The sequence below is a fragment of the Solanum dulcamara genome, chromosome 11 (genome assembly GCF_947179165.1).
Source record: "Solanum dulcamara chromosome 11, daSolDulc1.2, whole genome shotgun sequence".
NCBI lineage: Eukaryota > Viridiplantae > Streptophyta > Magnoliopsida > Solanales > Solanaceae > Solanum > Solanum dulcamara.
In genome coordinates this window covers 45,257,213-45,277,609 of record NC_077247.1, presented here as the reverse complement: position 1 = coordinate 45,277,609, position 20,397 = coordinate 45,257,213, and the positions used below count along the sequence as shown (strand labels likewise).

The 20,397-nt window shown below is 33.0% G+C and overlaps 2 protein-coding genes across 2 annotated transcripts; both read left to right on the top strand.

The window, feature by feature from the left end:
* Window positions 1-8,745: 8,745 nt before the first annotated feature.
* On the top strand, window positions 8,746-12,581 carry LOC129874810 (bidirectional sugar transporter SWEET2a-like). Its single transcript, XM_055950175.1, has 6 exons — window positions 8,746-9,187; window positions 10,809-10,845; window positions 10,935-11,151; window positions 11,239-11,397; window positions 11,489-11,608; window positions 12,140-12,581. The coding sequence occupies exons 1-6, from the start codon at window positions 9,124-9,126 to the stop codon at window positions 12,248-12,250; spliced, it is 708 nt and encodes a 235-aa protein (XP_055806150.1). The 5' UTR covers window positions 8,746-9,123; the 3' UTR covers window positions 12,251-12,581.
* A 1,395-nt stretch (window positions 12,582-13,976) lies between these two features.
* On the top strand, window positions 13,977-20,009 carry LOC129872931 (transcription factor GTE12-like). Its single transcript, XM_055947886.1, has 11 exons — window positions 13,977-14,198; window positions 15,050-15,975; window positions 16,399-16,462; window positions 16,545-16,643; window positions 16,739-16,791; window positions 16,884-16,944; window positions 17,037-17,120; window positions 17,217-17,335; window positions 17,427-17,493; window positions 19,233-19,354; window positions 19,584-20,009. Exons 2-11 carry the CDS (start codon window positions 15,064-15,066, stop codon window positions 19,824-19,826), a joined length of 1,824 nt encoding a protein of 607 aa, XP_055803861.1. The 5' UTR covers window positions 13,977-14,198; window positions 15,050-15,063; the 3' UTR covers window positions 19,827-20,009.
* The last annotated feature ends 388 nt before the right edge of the window (window positions 20,010-20,397 follow it).

Here is a 20,397-nt window from a genome sequence, read left to right as displayed (position 1 = left end):
CAGGTGCTTTTTTGAGGGATAAATATCCGATATCAACAATTGATGAAGGTGTTAAAAAGCAAAATAAATATTTTCTCTACAAGCATGTCGGCCACAAGAAGACTAATTGTCTTGATAAACGTACTTGAACTCTAAATATGCACTTAGTGTTAAATTTTCTTATTGTAATTTAAGACTACAAGTGTTAAATTCTCTTATTGTAATTTAAGTTAACATTTAAAAGGTACTCAACTGTCATCTCAAAAGAGCGCCTACCCCAAGGATATGCATTAAAGTAATCCAAGCTTGTCACCATTTTCATATTCTTTATATCAATAGTCCGCTTTTGATCACCAACCCATAAAAAAGACTCAACAAACCACACCATAAAGATTTTCAACTTTGTTTGAGCATCAAATCTATCACTCTTTAATATTTTATTTAAATCATTTCCCATTAGACTACTCTTTTTGTTCAATAGTAGATCTAAAAAAAATTGCCTTCCCTTCATCATATAAAGCCTTACCGGTGGAAATTTTTTCACAATTCAGTCCGGTAATCATAACAAACTCCTTCATACCAAATCGAATTGGCTTACCATCAATTATGAACCAAACCTCCTTTTTCTTTAAGCTTACAATACGTCGTTGTAGAAGATAGTGTACGATTTGGCAACAAAAATCTTTGTTCCAATTCTCTAGGTTCACTTTTAATAAGTAGCCAAAACAACTATTCATAAATTGGTTGTACACTTTTTCCTTCTCCAAGTAATATTGTATAATTTAAACGACATCCCATCTTGATAGAATGCTCACAAGTTCATCAAAGTGATTCTCGTCCTCTAATTCCTTACGCAAACTATATTGAGAGAGGTCTACTAAGATTTCACGTTCTGGTATCAATAATGTATCATTCTCCTCAGCAGATTCATCTCCATTACTAAATGTCTCAGAAGACTCATTCCCATCACTAACTGTTTTAGAAGCATTATCCCCATCACTAACAGTTTTAAAAGACTCATCCCCCTCGCTAGATATATCATGTTTCTGAATATATTGTAACACATGTAATATCAATTAGACAAATAAGGAAAACTAAAGATTGGTGTCAATATTTTAAAGGACTGATTGTAAATCGATCTGACCAACTATTAGTCGGTCTATTATATATTTAGAAAATTAATCTGATTTTTACATTGTTCAGATTAATGTACTATCAAACGCCTGATTTGATAAACAAAATATTTTAGCCTTTTGGATGATTTTTTTATAAAGCAGATCGATGGTTGATTGAGTAGACCAGTTAATAATTGATCACGTAAATCGTGACAGATTTTTACTTAGTTGAATCGATTTATTATCCATCACTTTAATTATAGCAATAATGATTTCTTTCTCACTGAGATGAGAAATTTAAATTGAAAAACTAAAAAATGAAAGTGCACCTAATTCTCCTCTAACTCGCGGCCAACATTTTTAGGATCGACTCGTACCATAAATTCTTCAAAGAACAAGTAATAGTTATGATCAAGAAACAACACCCACAAAGAAAAAATAATAACTTTAACTATAACTTCATTTATGTTGTAAATTAAATTGGCAAAACAACAAATAGAAAGTAAAGAGGAGAACAAAGAGGAATCAGTGTATGTATTCTTATTTTCCTCTTTGCTATATTCTCAAATGAATTGCCAGAAGAGGCAATTTATAACAAAGTGAAGAAGGCAAGTTGTGGGCAACTCGTTTAGTGGGCAATCCACTTTCATAAGGTGGACAATCCACCGTCATAACACTCCCCCTTGGATGTCCACGTGTAAAAAATAATAATTATAAGAAATAATATACATAGTAATTCTCAACTTCCATAGATGTTGTGCCTCGTTAAAAAAAACTTTACTAGAAAAAATCCAGTGGAAAAAAGAGTACACATATCTGGTAATACGCCTTGATTGTTGACTCATTAAAAACCTTACCAGGAAAACCCAGTAGGACAAAACCTTTGTTAAGGAAAAAAGAGTGCAATGCGTATTTTACTCCCCCTGATGAAAACTTCATTTGATATTTTGGATACGACGCATTCCAACCTTATATCTTAGTTTCTCAAAAGTTGATGTTGGTAATGCATTTGTGAATAAATCTGCAAGATTATCACTTGAACGAACTTATTGTACATCAATATCACCATTCTTCTGTAGATCATGTGTGAAGAATAATTTTGGTGAAATATGTTTCGTTCTGTCTCCTTTTATGAAGCTACCCTTTAATTGAGATATGCACGCGACATTGTCTTTGAGTATAATTGTGGGTACTTTAACATCATTTTTCAGACCACATCTTTCTTTGATGAACTGTATCATCGATCTCAACCACACACATTCTCTACTTGCTTTATGAATTGCTATTGTTTCAGCATGATTTGAAGAAGTAGCAACAACTGGCTGTTTTGTAGATCGCCATGATATAGCAGTTCCTCCGTGTGTAAATAGATAGCATGTCTGAGATCCAGCTTTACGTGGGTCTGATAAATAATCTACATCTGCATAACTAATAAAGTCTACGCAACCTTTGTTAGTATAAAACAAATTCATATCAATAGTACCTTTTAGGTATCGCAAAATATGTTTGATACTGTTCCAATGCCTTCGCGTTGGGGATGAACTATACCTTGCTAGCAAATTAACAAAAAATGTTATATCAGGTCTAGTTGCATTAGCAGGATACATAAGTGCACCAATAACACTAAGATATGGTATTTCAAGACTAAAAAATTATTCATCCTCTTCTGGAGGTCGAAATTGATCATTTTCCATTTTAAGTGATCGAACAACCATTGGAGTACTTAATGGATATGATTTGTTCATGTAAAATTGTTTTAAGATTTTCTCAGTGTAGGCAGATTGATGGACAAAAATCTCGTTTGCTAAATGTTTAATTTTCAGACCCAAATAAAGTTTTGTCTTTCCAAGGTCTTTCATCTCAAATTATTTCTTTAGATATTCAATTGTCTTTTGGACCTCATCAGGGGTTCCAATTAGATTTATGTCATCAACATAAAGGCGGGTATAACAAACTCTGATTTCGTTTTTTTAATAAAAACATATGGACAAATGACATTATTTATATACTCTTCATTTATTAAGTACTTACTAAGACGATTATATAACATGAGCCCTGATTGTTTCAGGCCATATAATGATTTTTGCAGTTTTATTGAGTACATCTCCCGAGACTTATTACATGCTTCACGCAATTTTAATCCTTTTGTATTTTTATGTAAATTTCATTATCAAGTGTACCATAAAGGTAACCTCTAACTACATCCATTAGATGTATTTCGAGATTTTTATATACAGCTAAACTGATGAGATAGCGAAATGTTATTCTATCTATAACAGGTGAATATGTTTCTTCATAATTGACTCCGGGTCTTTGAGAGAATCCTTGTGCAACAAGGCGTGCCTTGTATCTTACAATTTTATTTCTCTCATTTCATTTTCGCACAAAACTCATTTGTAGAACTAGTTTTATACCTTCAGGGGTTTGTATTACAGGTCCAAAAATCTCACGTTTAGCAAGTGAGTCTAATTCTGATTGAATTACCTTTTGCCATTTTGGCCAATCACATCTACGTCAAAATTATTCAATGGATTTAGGCTCAAAACTTTCACTAACTTGCATGAGGTTTATTGCAATATTATATGCAAAAATATTATCCACAGTAATTTTCGATTGATCTAAATTTATCTCATCACTGATAGAACTTATTGAAAGTTCTTCATTCACTTGAGTCTCGGGTTTACTAATTTCTTCTAGAATATTAGGGTTACTCAAATTTTGACCTTCTTCAGGAGGTTCTTGTGTAGTATCATCTTTATTATTTCTCACGCTTCTTTTTCTAAGATTTTTATCTTTTGAACCCAATGGTCTACCATGCTTCAGGCATGTTTGGGATTCAGAAGATATGATTACTATTATATGGTCCTTTTGGGACATCAATTCGGATAGGCACATTCACTGCAGAGATATGTGACTTAGTTATTCGTTTCAAATCAGTAAATGCATCTAGCATTTAATTTGCTATTTTCTGTAAGTGGATGATCATCTGGACCTCCTGCTCACATGTGCAGGTGCGTGGATCAAAATGTGATAGTGATGAAACTTTTCACGCAATTTTTTTTTCTTTTTCGGGTTCATTTTTCTCTCCCTCTAATGGCGGGAAAATTATTTTATCAAACCGACAATCTGCAAATCGAGCAGTGAATAAGTCTCCAGTCAATGGTTCAATGTATCGAATTATGGAGGGTGAGTCAAATCCAACATATATGCCCAACCTTCGTTGAGGGTCCATCTTTGTACGTTGTGGTGGTGCTACAAGCACGTATATCGCACAATCAAAAACTCTTAGATGGGCTATATTTGGCTCATGTCCAAAAACTAATTATGACGGAGAGTATTTATTATAATGTGTCGGTATGAGACGTACAAGTGCTGCTACATGTAAGATAGCATGACCCCAAACAGTAATTGATAATTTTATTTTCATTAGTAGAGGTCTTGCTATCAATTGTAGGCGCTTTATAAATGACTCTGCAAGGCCATTTTTAGTATGAACATGAGCAACAGGATGTTCAATTTGTATCCCAATTGATAAGCAATAATCATTAAAAGCTTGGGATGTAAATTTTCCATCATTATCAATGTGAATGACCTTAATTGGATAATCTGAGAATTGCGCTCTTAATCTTATTATTTTTGCTAACAACTTCGCAAACGCCAGGTTGCGAGATGATAACAGACACACATGAGACCATCTAGATGATGCATCTATTAGGACCATAAAATATCTAAATAATTCACTAGGTGGATGAATAGATCCACATATATCTCTATGTATACGATCTAAAAAGGCAGGAGATTCGATGCCAACCTTCAGGGTCGATGGTCTGGCAATTAATTTTCCTTGATAACAAGCAGCACATAAAAATTCATCATTCGTAAGAATCTTCTGGTTTTTTAATGGATGTCCAGTTAAATTTTCAAGGATTCGTCTCATCATTATTGATTCAAGATGACCTATTCGATCATGCTATAACACAAATGTATTTAGATCACTAAACTTTTGGTTTACGATCATATGTGTTTCAATTACACTAATATTTGCATAATATATGCCAGATGACAAAGTTGGTAATTTTTCCAAAATATATTTATGGCCTGAGACACTCTTGGTTATGCCAAGATATTCAGTATTCATTTCATTTAGTGTCTCAACATGATATCCATTTCTGCGAATATCTTTAAAACTTAACAAGTTTCTTAGGAATTTAGAAGAAAATAGTCCATCTTCTATAACAATTTTTATCATCTTAGGCAGAATTATAGGAGTTCTTCCGGAGCCTTCAATTATTTTTGAATTAGCAGATATTGTAGTAACATTACCTTTTCTTCTAAGCAAATTTGAAAAATATTTCTCGTCTTTAAAAATAACATGAGTTGTTCCACTATCAATTACACAAATATCCTCTTGATTGATCATTAATCCAAATAAGATTTGAGGCATTTCCATATTTTCTTCAATAAAAAATAAAATAAGTATTAACACATGATATATTACACAGATTTTATTTATTTACATTGACTAAAAAAATACAAATATAATATTTAATACAGATAAAAAAATATTTACATATTATTAGTCATATCAATATTTATATTTTTATCTAGAAAATTAAAGAAATCAGCTACATCCAAATGCATGAGCTCAATATTATCTCCAGAGATAAAATTTATCTCTGAATTATTTTTTGCCCATTTCAAAGATGTCTAATATAGCTGAACCAAGCGTTTTGACGACCGGCAAGTCCGCGAACAGTGCCCACACCTCCACATCTATGACATACACTTTCTAAATTTTTCTTCGATAAAACTTCTGATTTTTACCCTGCCTTTTATATTGCTGATCATTTTTTGGTGCCAGTCGAGTATCATGATTATAATTTCTTTTTCTCCCATGACCACGACTATGACTGGGGCCATGACCTCTTTCTCGTTGGTTATAATTTGCCTGATTCATTTTTGGGAGTGGCAAAAAACCAACGGGTCGAATATCATGATTTTTCATTAATAATTAATTATGTCTTTTAGCATTAAGAAGGTGAGATAGTAATTCAGAATATTTTGTAAAACCTTTTTCGCGATATTGCTGCAGGAGCATATTCGCGGGTGAAAATGTGAAGTATGTTTTTTTGAGTTTATCTTGCTCAGTGATTTTGTCTCCGCATAAATTTAACTGATCTATAATTCTAAATAAGGCAGAATTATATTCAATTATATTTTTGAAGTCCATTACTCTCAAATTTAACTAGTCATGATGTGCTTGTGGAAGCATGATCAACTTCAGGTGGTCATATTTTTTTTAAAATTTTCCACAATTTCAGGGGATCTTTTAATGTAAGATAATGTAATTTGAGTCCTCGTCAAGATGGTGACGGAAAAATCATAGCTTTTGCATGGTCTTGACTAGATGTCGTGTTATCATTTTTGATGGTGTCTACCAGACCCATCGATTCTAGATGAATTTCGGCATCTAGTGCCCATGAGGAGTAACCTTTTCTAGAAATGTCCAAAGCCACAAATTCAAGTTTTAAAATATTTGTTATTTTATGAAAATAAAATAAAATAAAACTCTTACCGCTTTTGTTACCTTAAAAAAAAATAACCAGAGCCTCGTGCTGATAACGTGTTGTAAATTAAATTGGCAAAACAACAAATAGAAAGTAAAGAGGAGAACGAAGAGGAATCAGTGTATGTATTCTCATTTTTCTCTTTGCTATATTCCAAATGAATTGCCAGAAGAGGCAATTTATAACAAAGTGAAGAAGGCAAGTTGTGGGCAACTTGTTTAATGGGCAATCCACTTTCATAAGGTGGACAATCCACCTTCATAACAATATAAACTTTAATTGTATATCTATTACTACAATGTTTTTGTTTACAAAATAAGATTGATGCTAGAGTTAAGGGGGAGTATAAAACTTACATTTTAGAAATTCAAGAAGAATACTCAAAAAGAGAGTTTAAAAGATGAGTAAATTGAATAGACAATTTGTCTTTAGCAAGAAGGGAGGAGAAAGAGAGAATGTGCCGTTGCAATGAGGAAATTTTGCTAAGCCAAGTAATTTTTTTTGAATGTGCAGTCAATGTCACTTCTATTAGGTTTATATATTTAATTTATTTATAAATAGGTCCATAGCTTATCTAATATTTTAACTATAGTCCAATTATGCATTAAGTGCCTTTTCTCATTTATTTTGATATATTTTAAATTGAGTAAATAATAGAAGACCATTTTGTTAATTGAGGACCTGAATGGATCTCTCAGCCAAATTTTCTCACTTCCTTCATCTATTTTTACTTGTTCGTTATATTAAAAATAGATGTTTAATAATATTTGTTTAATTTATGAAATCAAGAGATAATTTATATTTAATTTCTAATTTACCCTTATCATTAATTAGTAGTCATTTTCCTATTATATTTTTCAAGACATTGTATTTATTATATTCAAAGGATGATATGGTAAAATTATTCTTCTATTTATAGTTTCTTTAGAATTGTGCAAAGTCAATAATAGACAAGTAAAAATGGACAAAGGGACTATAAGATCTTTTGCTAAAAAATATTCTCATCCATAAGCGTTTACCTAAAAAGCTTTAATCCGATAACAAATAACTTGTCGAATAAATAATTGCCTAAGCCTATTTTTCCTCTTCCTTCATAAGATCCTCTTTCTCTTTTATTTCGGAGCCTCAAAGAAAAAAAATCATTATGCTTTGACTTCACGAAATCCTTTTGAATAAAATGAATTGACCATATCAAGCAAGAGCACGTTGCGCGGAGATAATTATTATGTCAATTATTATAATGCAAGTAAAAATTTCCAAAATTATCGTTTTAATTTATCCTATCTCATATAATATAGTCTCAAAGAATAAACTAATAGTTCTAAATTTCAATCAATTTTAAAAATTGAAATGATTATAATGTCTAAACACTTAAAATTTATGTTTTGTTAAATGTGAATGGTCCTTTCTTCGTTTAACTAAACTCATGAAGAATGATCTTGGCTCGTACATCTTTGCATCTAAGCCCTCAAGTGGTGCTGTCATTTTCAAATTTTATGTCTTGTTACACTAGTTAGTAGTTGGAATATCAACAAAGCACATTTTTCATATTTAATTATCTGAAATTCTGAATTAACAAAAAAGTGAGAAAATAGTCATGATCTGAATATGTGGGGTATAGTAAAACAGGACCCCTTCCATGTCTTTTTTATTTTTTGAATACATGATTCATGTGGCAAATTTGAAGTTGTAGACAGAGACAGGCCACCTAATTAGTAGGAGTTGCTAATATTCACCAAAAATATCAGTATTAGCGAATTGCAATAATGGGTGCAGCAGGGCCACAGGTACAACCTTAATTTCATTTAAGACTTCTTGATTTTATTAAAGAATACATCGATATCTTAATGGTTTTATAAAAATTTATCATATCTACAAATCAATAAATCAATAAGTCAAATCGATAAACATCAAAATCGAATAGAAATGATTGATATACAACCTTAGATTTAATTCAATATAAAAGGCGTAAATATGACAAAATTCACTATTTTTATTGTAATTATTTCTCTACGTGGAAAAAATATATATATTTCAAGATTAACATTTTCAACTTCAAACCTGACTTGTCTAATTTTGAATTACCCATCGTCTTTGATTAGTCAAAAGTAGTTCTTTTCTTTCTTTGCTTTGAAGGGAAAAATTAACTATTTGATGTTTGATTTTAATCATGTACGATAGAATATGATTGACCAGTAATCTATTTAGGCATATCATCACATGCTTATTACGAGTTAATCAATTTACTAAGCGTTGTCACAGATTGGAAAGGTGTTCTCCAGCTGGCTCCACCAGTGGGAAATAATATTAGTTTGTTTTCTCTAATTGTATGGATTTTGTCATTACATCCATAACTCTTTCCACCTTAATGATCCTTTCTAGAACTAGAACTACCATAGATAAGAGCTGAGATTTCCTTCTGTTATATGTAAAAGAATTGAGGTTATTTGAACAAAGAAAGAATGTCAGCAGTAGGTGGATTATGCTCAATTTACTCAATCTGCAGTGTTGCAGCTGGGATTGCAGGTACTCTTTCTTCTCTCCACCCCCAATTCAATGTTTTTCTTGTTTCTGTTTCTGATCTGCTGCTATGGTGTTCTTCTCAACTTTGTTTTTTTTTTTCTTTTTTGAAAGAGAAGAAACTTTTGTGGTTGATATGTAAAGTAACTATCGGATCTCATTACTTTTAAAGCTCTGCCGAATCTTGAACTTTCTTCTTTTTTCCTTCGTTTGTTTGATTTCTTTCTCCTCTGCATTATTTACTTGTAAAGGATCCATCTTTTTGGTCTATGTCAAAACCCCATTTGTCTGTTGTGCTTAGTGGGGATTATTTGATTAGAGAGTTGGTAACTCTTCATTATTTACTTCTATTTTGGTTGTATAAATTTGTATAGAAAGAGTTGATGTGATCTTTTTTTTTCTTTTTTTGGTAAAATCTGCCATCAATTTTTCTGGATACTGTAGTAGCTCTTGACCCCTTGATATGTATGGACTCTATAGATGAAGGACTTCTTAATTGTTGTTTGACCTTGATACATATGTTCACTTTTGGCTAATGCTTTTCTTGTAAAGTGGATGAGCTAGGGTTGAGGTTTTTTTAACCTTAATGAATAGATTCAAAGATATCATTAAGTCCATTTGTTGTTATGTTAATTGAGGATAGTATTTAGGGTAATAGTTAAATAGGAGTGGCATCATATTAATGAAGATCCAATTAGTTAGTCTCTAAAAGTCAGACTCATTTCTCCTTAGTTAATTCTTTAGTTTTAGAGTGTTTGACTTCAAAAGTTCCCAAATATTGACATAGAGAAGCTACCAAAATGTTAATCTTGTTATTTTTTTTCCTTTTGAAACCATCCTCATGGTTTGATTGGTCAGAAGAAATGTGGAATATTTAAGGTAAGGGAGAAGAGAATTAGTGACATTGTAATTGCATAGATAACCGAACAAAAAGGTAGGGAAAGAAGAGTATAAGCTTACTCCGTTCTTGCTTTTAAATACACAACTATCTTTTACTCCTTTCCAATCAGGGTGGTGTGTGTAATATTACACTTCTCCTTTGATGTTCTTACTAATCATTTCCTAACTTGTCCTTCTCGTTCCTTTCCTTTTATCCAACTGACTAAGAGCCCGTTTGGATGGGTTTAAAAAGAGTAACTTTTATGTATGAAGTGCTTTTAGAACTTTGAAGTGCCGAAAGTTATTTTTATAAATAAGCAGTTGAGTGTTTGGATAAAAGTGCTTATGTTGAAAATAAGTGTTTGAATTTTAGGGTTAAAAGAATAAAAATGGTAGTTTGAGAATTTAGTTAAAATATAAGGGATATAAAAGTAATTTCCATGGTCAAACCAAATGGCTTTAAGCACTTAGAAAAAAAAAGTTAGAAATCCTAATTTTTCATTTTTGACTGATTTTAAGAACTTTATGGTTTAAAGTTAACATTAGGCAAACACGTCCAAAAGCTAAAAAGGGGCTTATAAGTTGGTTTGACCAACTTAAAGCCCATCCAAACGGGCTCTAAGTCCATCCAAGAATGAAGGTTTTATTCAATCTAACAAGCACAACACTATAATTTTCCTAACGCATCAGCCAAGTTGGCAACTTTTTTTACACTTTCTAACCAAATGTTTGGTTATGTGTAATGCAGGGAACCTCTTTGCATTCGTCTTATTCGTGTCACCAATGTAAGTATCCAAAATCTCTGAACAGTGACAATGAATAGTAAGTGATTCATATAATTCATTGAAGTTGATGGTATCCCCTCCTTTTTCAGACCAACATTCAGAAGAATCATTAGAAGCAAGTCTACAGAACAGTTTTCTGGATTACCTTATATATATGCGCTCTTGAATTGCTTAATATGCCTCTGGTATGGGACACCAATTGTATCTCCTGGTATTATATTGGTTTTCACTGTCAATTCTATTGGAGCAATGTTCCAGCTAGTATATATTAGTATCTTCATTATTCATGCGGAGGGGTCCAAGAAGGTAATTCTTGGTTCTTACATACAAAATTTTAATAAAGTTTCTGATGCAAACTGATCTTTTGCTTATATCATTACATGTTCAATGCAGTTGAAGATGTTGGGGTTGGTGCTTGGCGTTTTTGCTGTATTTGCTGTTATAGTTGCCATCAGCCTATATCTATTTGAGCCTCCTAGTCGGCAAACTTTCGTTGGATATTTATCCATCTTTTCTCTTATTTCCATGTTTGCTTCTCCACTATTCATTATTGTAAGTTTTCATGAACGAAGTACTATCACCTAAGATGATAAAGACTCCAATCCTCGTACTAATTGGTTTAAGAAACATTTTTTTTGGGCAGAATTTGGTGATCAAAACAAAGAGTGTGGAGTACATGCCATTTTATCTATCCCTTGCGACTTTTCTCATGAGCCTTTCTTTCTTTGCCTACGGAATGTTCAAGAATGATCCATTCATCTCCGTAAGTAATATTTCCATTCTTCAGGCTGATTCCTTCTCTTTTTCTTCCTTTCCAGTCCTACTTAAGTCGACTGATGTGTTGTTAAAATTTTGTTGTATGTTTAAAATTATTCTCATTGTTTCTGGAGATAAATCAAAGGAAGTATGAACTTCAAAGTTTTTCCTGCACCACTTATTTATGAAAGATGAAAATTTATTCTAGTGACTAATTTTAATTTTAAAAAAACCAACATGAAAGCTAAGAATTGGTTAAATTGATGTTCTGTTGGCAGCTTTCTGATTAACTGTTTTTTACTTCCTACTGCATTCGCCGATGTGCTGGTGCATAGGTAGTTGCTTCCATTTCTATTTATATTTTACCTCTTCACCCACCCTCTAGAAAACAATGAACACCAGAAAGCAGGAAATGACCCTTGAAAGATAGCACCAGTCCGACCTTGGTGTTTGGATTTCGTAGTAGTGATGATCATCGTTGTTGATGTGGTTGTTATGTTTTGCTTTCTAATGAATGTGTTCTTCTGAATGTAATCAGGTACCAAATGGGATAGGAGGAGTTCTTGGTGTCATACAACTGGTACTGTACTTTAGATATAGCAATTCAGGAGAGGAGCCAAGAGTACCTCTCTTGGACTCTTATGCATGAAACACAAGACTATGGCTGGAAGATTCATGAAGAAATGGCACAAAACTTTTCTCTCTTTTCTTCTTTTCACTGATTTTTTTTTCGTGTGAGAATTTGGGAAGGTTAGAATTTTCTTTTGCCTTTTTTTTTAGGGAAGAATTTGGTAGATGTGTTAAAAGTGGTGAAGGGTAGTGTAGTATGTCATTTGTGGAAAATTAAAGCTATCATTTGTTGTGTGCTCAAGTTAACATTGAGCATCTATTGTTTAATGAAAGGTTCAGGTGCTGAGATAACTCTCAGCATGTTTATGTATTCATTGGATTGATATATACAAATTTTCTCCAAACTATAACTGCATCTAACACGTTTGAATGGTTGTCGTCTATCTATTATATTGTATTGCATTTGTAGTTTAAATATAATTTTTATTTTTATTGTTGCTTGAATTTTATTGTATTGCTTGGTTAAATTTATTGTTATTTTCTATGCACGAATAACCAAAATATTAAACAACTATGAGATAAAAGAAATTGCTTTTTTGTCGCTTCTTCTGCTTTTGCATTCAAACACATATAATTGAAATTTTGACGAGCTTTAATATGTGTTTCAGTCCGAAAGGGTGTTAGATGGGTTTGAGAGATTTATTATTATATTGATAAATTTATTTTTGAAGTTTGTTGTTCATGTTTCAAATATGAGTTTATTTGAACTAGATTTGGGTATTTAAATTTGAAAAATAAAATTATTACAATATTATTTTTTGGATAAAAATTAAACTCACACGTCTGGAATTTTAGTCAATTTTTACATCATTCAATCATGTATGTGTGACTAAAGTGCAGATTTTAAAAAATTAAAAGGTTGTTAAATGAGTTTATTAGATTTATGTTGTTTTTAGTAAAACGATGATTGTGTTTGTTCTTTATGACATATGAAATTTATGTTTCAAAATTACTGTGTTTAAATTATATCTACGTGTTGGATTGTTGGAATTTATAGAATATATATTTTTTATTCAAACGCATATGTTTGAAATTTCAACCCATTTTTACATATATTTCAATCATGTATGACTTAGGTACAAATATACATGAAAAGATTTAGACATGTATAATTGAAAGTTAAAACTAATTTTTACATATAATTTAATCAAAAAATATTTGAATTTTTAAAACGTATGATGTTTCGCCTTCTTAAAATCACACTTTGAAATGTGTGTGTTTGACCTTTTGCCCAAAGTGAATAAACTTACAAATAATTTACTAAGGGGCTATAAATAAAATGACAACCTTAAAGGAACATATTGATGCACTTCGGAGATAATTTAGATATCTTCTTCCTTATTTAAAAGTGAGAGATTTTGTTGATAAATCTATTTTTTTTCCACTTGAAAGAGCATTATAGTAAAAAATAAATAAATTGCTATTCATCTAAGTTTAAATGTTTAATTCTAACAAAAAATACTTATAACAGCGACTTCATTAATTTATAGAATTATTTTAATGTCTTTATACTTATTGATTAAAAAAAAAGAATATTCTAGTTAAACTTTTAAGAAAGATTATTTATGATCTCGCGAAAGGCAAAAATAGCATTAAATCGAGACTTATGGCTCAAGTTAAAAAAAAAAAGGAAAAGGAAAAAGACGGATGTTAATTCCAAAATTTCTTGCGAGGGTTAAAAAGGTCTTTTCACTTTGATCAAAGACGGAATATACTAAAGAGAATAAAACTAGGAAAAATATCGATATAAACCCTAAAACCTCTGTAAGAGTCGTTTTGCTCTCTCTCTCTTTATCGTGCTCGTCAACTCTTAGCAGTTGTTTCTTCTACTCCAGCAAACGTATCTGCGGCGTCAGGGAGAGGGCTCTCGGAGCCCTTTGTCTCTGATTTCTGTTCTATTCATAAGAATTTGACCCTTTTGAAGAAGAGCGGCTTGGCTTGAGGGTTTTTTTGGAGTTGAATTTCAGGTAATTCAGTGTCAAGTTTGTTTCTTTGAGCGAATTATGGATTAATAAATTGTGGGTATTCTTTATTATTTATGTTTTTGTTGTAATTCATCGTTCTTTGGTTCTCTATGTGTGTTGTAGGAGAAAAGTTTGATCACGGTCGTTGGGAACTTATTGTTTGGGTTGAATTTTGTTGATTTTCTTTGTGGGGTTTAGGGAAAATTGAATCGCGGGGTTCCTTTTAAGTTATAGGAATCAATTGATTGATTTGATTCCATGTTGGGTTCTCTCTGTTTCTGTGTGATTTGGGGGGAGGGGGGTGGGGGTGTTGTGGAGAAATTATGGGGTTATTTTTTTTAATTCATTGTTTCGTTTTCCTCTCTGTGGTTTGGCTAAAAACAATCATGTTGCTCTTTTTTCGGTAAGAAATTGGTAACTGGAGGGGTGGGGTGGGGTTTGATGGAGTTTTATGGGTACTTGGTGCTTAATTATTGGTTGAAATTCATCTCATCTTATTGGAGTCATCTGAAATTGCTTATTTGTAATCGAATCCATGTTGAAGAGCATTAACAAGGAAGTAAAGTTCTATTAACTAAGAGCATATGTAAGTTTCAAGTCCCTCTTAGAATAACAATTAATTTGCTTTATTGACTTTCTTTTTACACCCGTGGGATATGAGGAGGACGGGATTTTGGTGACTCCCAAGAGGTAAATTTAATCTTGATATCTTAGCATCCTGACTAGGAGGTTATTTTTTTTAACCCTATATTTGGCCTGGGTAAATGTTGCATCTTTTAAGTATGCTTTCTACTTGTATCAAAGTTGCTGTCTGGTTCCCTTTAAACTCCCTTTTGTTATTCTATATTTTCCAGGGTCTGTATTTTCAATGGTTAATGCTCAATCTCCAAAGGTGAACAGTTCTCTTCAGCTCCTGGAGTTGCCCACCATGAATATTGGTGATAGTATAGTGACGAAGAAGCTGAAAATAAAAATTTCTTCCAAGGGGGTGCGGGCTGAATCTAGGGGAGTCTCTGAGATGAATATAAAGGTGAAACTACCTATGCCACCCGACTCTAAGAAATGTGAACCTCAGTTGGTGATGGACAATGAAAGAGAGAAAAGGCGGAAAATGGATCGGAGTATAAAGCAACAATGCGTTAACATTCTGAAAGTCCTGATGGCTCATCCTAGTGGGTGGCCCTTCCTTGTACCAGTGGATCCAATCCAATATAACATTCCTGACTACTTCACTATAATTAGAAAACCAATGGATTTGGGAACAGTCAAAGCTAAATTGGATGGCAATGTGTACTTCGATGTTGATGAATTTGCTGCTGATGTGAGGTTGACGTTCACAAATGCTATGAAGTATAATCCTCCTAATAATGATTTTCACCTCATGGCTAAGAGGTTAGATAATATTTTTAATCAGAGGTGGAAGCTGCTGGAAGGTAAGTGGAAAGCTGAGAGCAAAAAATTCAGTCAGGATTGTGTTTCAAGTGGTAAAGAAAATGATTCTAAGAATACAAGGGAGACTTTCTTTAAGAAATCTGCACCATGTGCTAATGGTCTGACCAAGAGGCCAATGCCTTCGGAGGAGAAGCAAAGGCTGAAGAAAGAACTTGTTGATTTACTTAGGGGAAACGTTATTAAGAAAATGCAGAATGCTCTCCAAAAGTTTGGGTTGATGGGTCTTAAAGAAGAGAAGGTTAACCTGGACCTGGACAAGTATGATGATGACACACTATTGGAGTTAAAGAGGGTGGTTAGAGCGTATTCCAATTTAGCTACACAAAAGGTAATTAGTCATATATTGAACTTCAACTGGTACAATAAATAGCTGTGTATTGCGAAGGAAAACTTAAAAGGTTATCTGATTTTTTTTTGTTTTTGGAACTTCTAAAATGTTACTCCCTCCATTCCAAAATAATTGAATTGTTGGAGTATTTTCTAGTGTTCAAAATAATTGAATTGTTCACAATTCAAGATAGATGTTGGAATTTTTTTCCAATTTTATCCTTCATTAATTAAACTTCAAGTTTGAGTTCCAAGAATGAATTAAATGAGTATTGAGAGTTTAGCATGGAGTTTGAAAAGGGCAAAAATGGAAAAACATGACTAATTTATGTCTTTGTTTTTTTCTTTTAAGATGTGTGCTATATTCCAACAATTCAATTATTTTGGAATGGAGGTAGTATTTAATTTTTGCTCTTTTCTACAGGCAGAGCCCGCTGGCGTGAAACAAAGTTGTGGGTCTCTGTCATCCACGGAGACTGTCCCTAAAGGTACGAAAAGGGCGGGTATAAAATTTCTGCTTTTATGGATCTTTTCCAGGGGCTGATTGGGGATGTGTCTTTTTGGGCACAGATAGTAGCACAAGTTCTATTTGCTCTGTCAATACCAAGCAACAAGCAAACATTGTTGCTTGCCACCTTCAAGGTGTTGATACCCCTGCTCTTCCTAGGAGTAAGTTTGTTCTGCCCCTCCTCTTTGTTCAACTTCATTGGAGCTCCAAATCGTCAATTGCTAATAAACAAGTTGTACTTATCTTTGCGATTCAGATTTTCCAACAAAAAGAAAGCTAGATCAAGATCATTCGGGTGTTGCTAAAAGGGTTGGTGTCTTGATGTTTAAAATATCTTTGAGTAGATTTAAGGTGTTCTTCATACCTTCCCTTGCAACTTGACACCTTGTATGCATTTTCAGGATAGAGAAGTGACAAACTCCTTGGCATCAGTTTCATGTAGAACTGATTTGAACTCTCATGGTGATTGCAAAACTTTCTTATATTTGTTCAATAGCATGCATCAAAAGATCTTTAATGTTCTTTATTGATGAGCTGCCTCCAATAATATGAAGGTGGTCGAGGTATCCTTCATGAAGAAAATCCATGTTCCAGTCCAGGTAGATCTACATGTGCTTCCGCTGTTACATATGGTGAAGGTGAGTATGCGTTTTGAACCTTTTTTTTATATGGGTACCCAAGAAGGCCAATGGATTTAATTCCAATCGCCGCTAATGACTGTTTTCTGGAAATAGGTTGGGATCCTCTTATGAACATTGATCTTTCCCCGACCAAAGCGCTACGTGCTGCAATGCTGAAGAGCCGATTTGCTGACACCATCATCAAAGCGAAACAGAAATCGCTTCCAGTTGATGTAATGCCTTGTTTTTCCTCTTAGAACACTTGTGGCATACATTATTTTAAATAGGTGTGGTTTGTCACAATTGCTCTTTTTGTTGAATCAGTGTGATAAGGCTGATTTGCATAGAATGCAGCTGGAAAGAGCACAACTGGAAAAGCAGCAGCTTGAAGGTTTGATGGTTTATGTTGTATTGATTGATTGATTTCTTACGGTAGTAGCTCAAATGAAACGTGGATAATAAACTCAAGTAATTTGAACACACTTGGCATATATGGAATATCTCTATCTGGCTAGTTATCAATATTGATGCAGAAAAAGTAGAAGAATGCAAGGATGTTTGTAAAACAAAACAAAATTATATATAAGACAGAAGGAAAAGATACTCTTTAGGCAATGTCACCCTTTTTAGTCCTGCCATGGATTCTAGAAGCTCTGAATGTGATGTTAATACGCTCTGGAGTGCCCTGGATAAAAAAGATGCAATATAGCTGAATTTACAAAAGATTCAAACTATATTTGAGCCAAAAACAAAGTCCTAGGACTCTGTTTTACGGTTCAGTCTTGTATTGTTTGGATTTGATTGTTCAGTTTTCAGTTTGATAAACAATAAAATCCAATTCAAACTAAAATAAGTTCTGTTTGGTTTGATTTTCCTTTTTGGGTTTTAGAGTTGTTTTGCCTTTTCCTCTTAATTAGTCACGATATTTAGTGAGATAATGTATATTACAATTTTTGAACATACCACACCGGTATATATGATGGACATTAGCAACTACAAACTAATCTAGATCATGAACTTATATTTAAGCATGTTTTTTTCTGCCGAAAGAGATAACTTCACAAACAAGAAAATGTTGTTTTTTTCACAAAAAACTTTCTGATGAAAGAGAAACTTAAACAAATATTTATTATGCAAACTCATTAACAAAAATAGTTGTAAATTAGTGTTTGTTCAAAAACTCTCAGTTTGACTAATAGGAAACTATAGCACCAGAGTGCTTATTTTCACTCAAAAATTACCAACATAGCAAACAACTGAAAAATCTTGACGCTCGATACAATTTCAAATAAATAAAGTAGATATTATCTGATGATTCATTAAGATATCTTTTGCCCGAGTTACATGCTTCCAGTCCAAATATTTAGTGCTTTAGATGCAAAAGTGAGGAAGTAGGAAGACCAAGAAGGACTGGAGCTCTTAAAGAAGTTTATGTGAAGGTTAAGTGAAGTTGCAGAATCCTAACTTTCTAAGAACAGAAGATATTTATATGTAAACAAAAATAGAAAAATATTTATTATAAGCAATTTTGGTTTTGGTTTTTTGTTGGAAAAATCTTGAGTTGAACCAAAAAGTTGGAAGATTTCTCCATCTGAAACCAAACTAAAGAATCAAAGTTTTCGTGGGGAAGTTGCTTCCAGTCCAAATATTTAGTGCTTTCAAAAGTGAGGAAGTAGAAAGACTGGAACTCTTAAAGAAGCCGTGTGAAGCTTAAGTGAAGTTGTAGAACCCCAACTTTCTAAGAACATAAGATATTTAAATGTTAAAACAAAAATAGAAAAATATTAATTATAAGCAATTCGTTTATGGTTTTTTTATTGGAAAATATCTTGAGTTGAGCTAAAAAGTTCTAGAGATCTTAAATTCTCCGTCTGGAACCAAACGAAAGAATCAAATTTTTTGTGGGATTTGGAATGAATCTGTGTGTTGAGAGGCTTTAGTTGTCTACGTCCTTGTTTCATTATATCACTCTTTTGATGTCATCTTATGAGTTGATAAATCTTATATTTCGAGAGAGATAACGTGCAGTACATATCTGTAATTAAGTGGTTGCATTTCATGTTTACTGTAACATGATTTCCTTGCCTGGATGTGTGCTGTTTCTCTGACCAAACCTTGGGTGTGGCACAGAGAAAGCCCGCATTGAGGCAGAACTTAAAGCTGCGGAAGTAGCCTCTCGTAGGAAGGCGGAGGCTGATTTAAAGATGCAGCGGGAGAGACAACGGGAAGCTGCCCGGATTGCTTTACAAAAGGTTTGTGGTTATTGTTGTAGCTGCTTACCCCTCCCCCACCAAACCTTCGTTACACACCACATCCCTCCCCATTTAAAACATCATTTTCCAGAAAAAAGAATAAAAAAATGAAGCAGCAAAGAGGAGGGAGTGGGAGGAATTAACATATGAAGCGAACATATGCTCCGATTTGAATAACTGAATTCCTTTTCTTTATGCCTGGTTGACATTCTTATTCCTGCCTGAACAGATGGAAAGGACAGTTGAATTTGAAGACAATCTGAAGATACTAAGAGATCTAGAGAAACTATGTAAATGCTGCTCAGAAGCTGAGAATTTGAGTGGTAATGGAGATGGCGATGGATTCACTATCATATTGGGGGAGAACCCTCTGGAAAGGCTTGGCTTATGCATCAAAGAGGACTACTTAAATGATGATGAAGATGAAGATGCAGTATTGAGTGGAGATTGGGAAGATGGAGAGATCTTGTAATAAGAGCGCATTTTTGTGAAACGTTTCTTGTTTATACCAGTCTGCTCCTCCTTGTGTATATGCACCAATTTTTATCTCACCCTTCATCCAGTTTCGTAGAGCGTTAATGTAATAACTGCATATATCTGAAATTTTTCAGTTTGTGGTATTATACCAATTAGTAGGGGGGTTGTTCATTTGTCATTTTTATTACTTCACTCACAATAAACCATATAAATAATTCTTCTGCCCCTTGTGTGAAAATCAGGAAGATGGAGCCAACATGATACTGATTAAATAGGGTGAAAATTGTCATCCTTAAAAGTATGGGAAATATGTAACATTTGTTCTTCGTTAATATGGTCTAATTATGTCCGTAAACGTTTAGTTGGACCAAATGCCTATATTTGTCATCGAACCCAATGAAGCATAATTGGAACACTAGCATGAGGGTGTTGTGGACCTACCCACATATATTTAGGGTATATTCAGTCTAATTTAGTTCTAACTGCAATTTTAGCGACCAATTTAATTAGATTATAGTAACATTTTCCACCAATTTCAGGTGTTTCATATAACACATTTTGTTGGT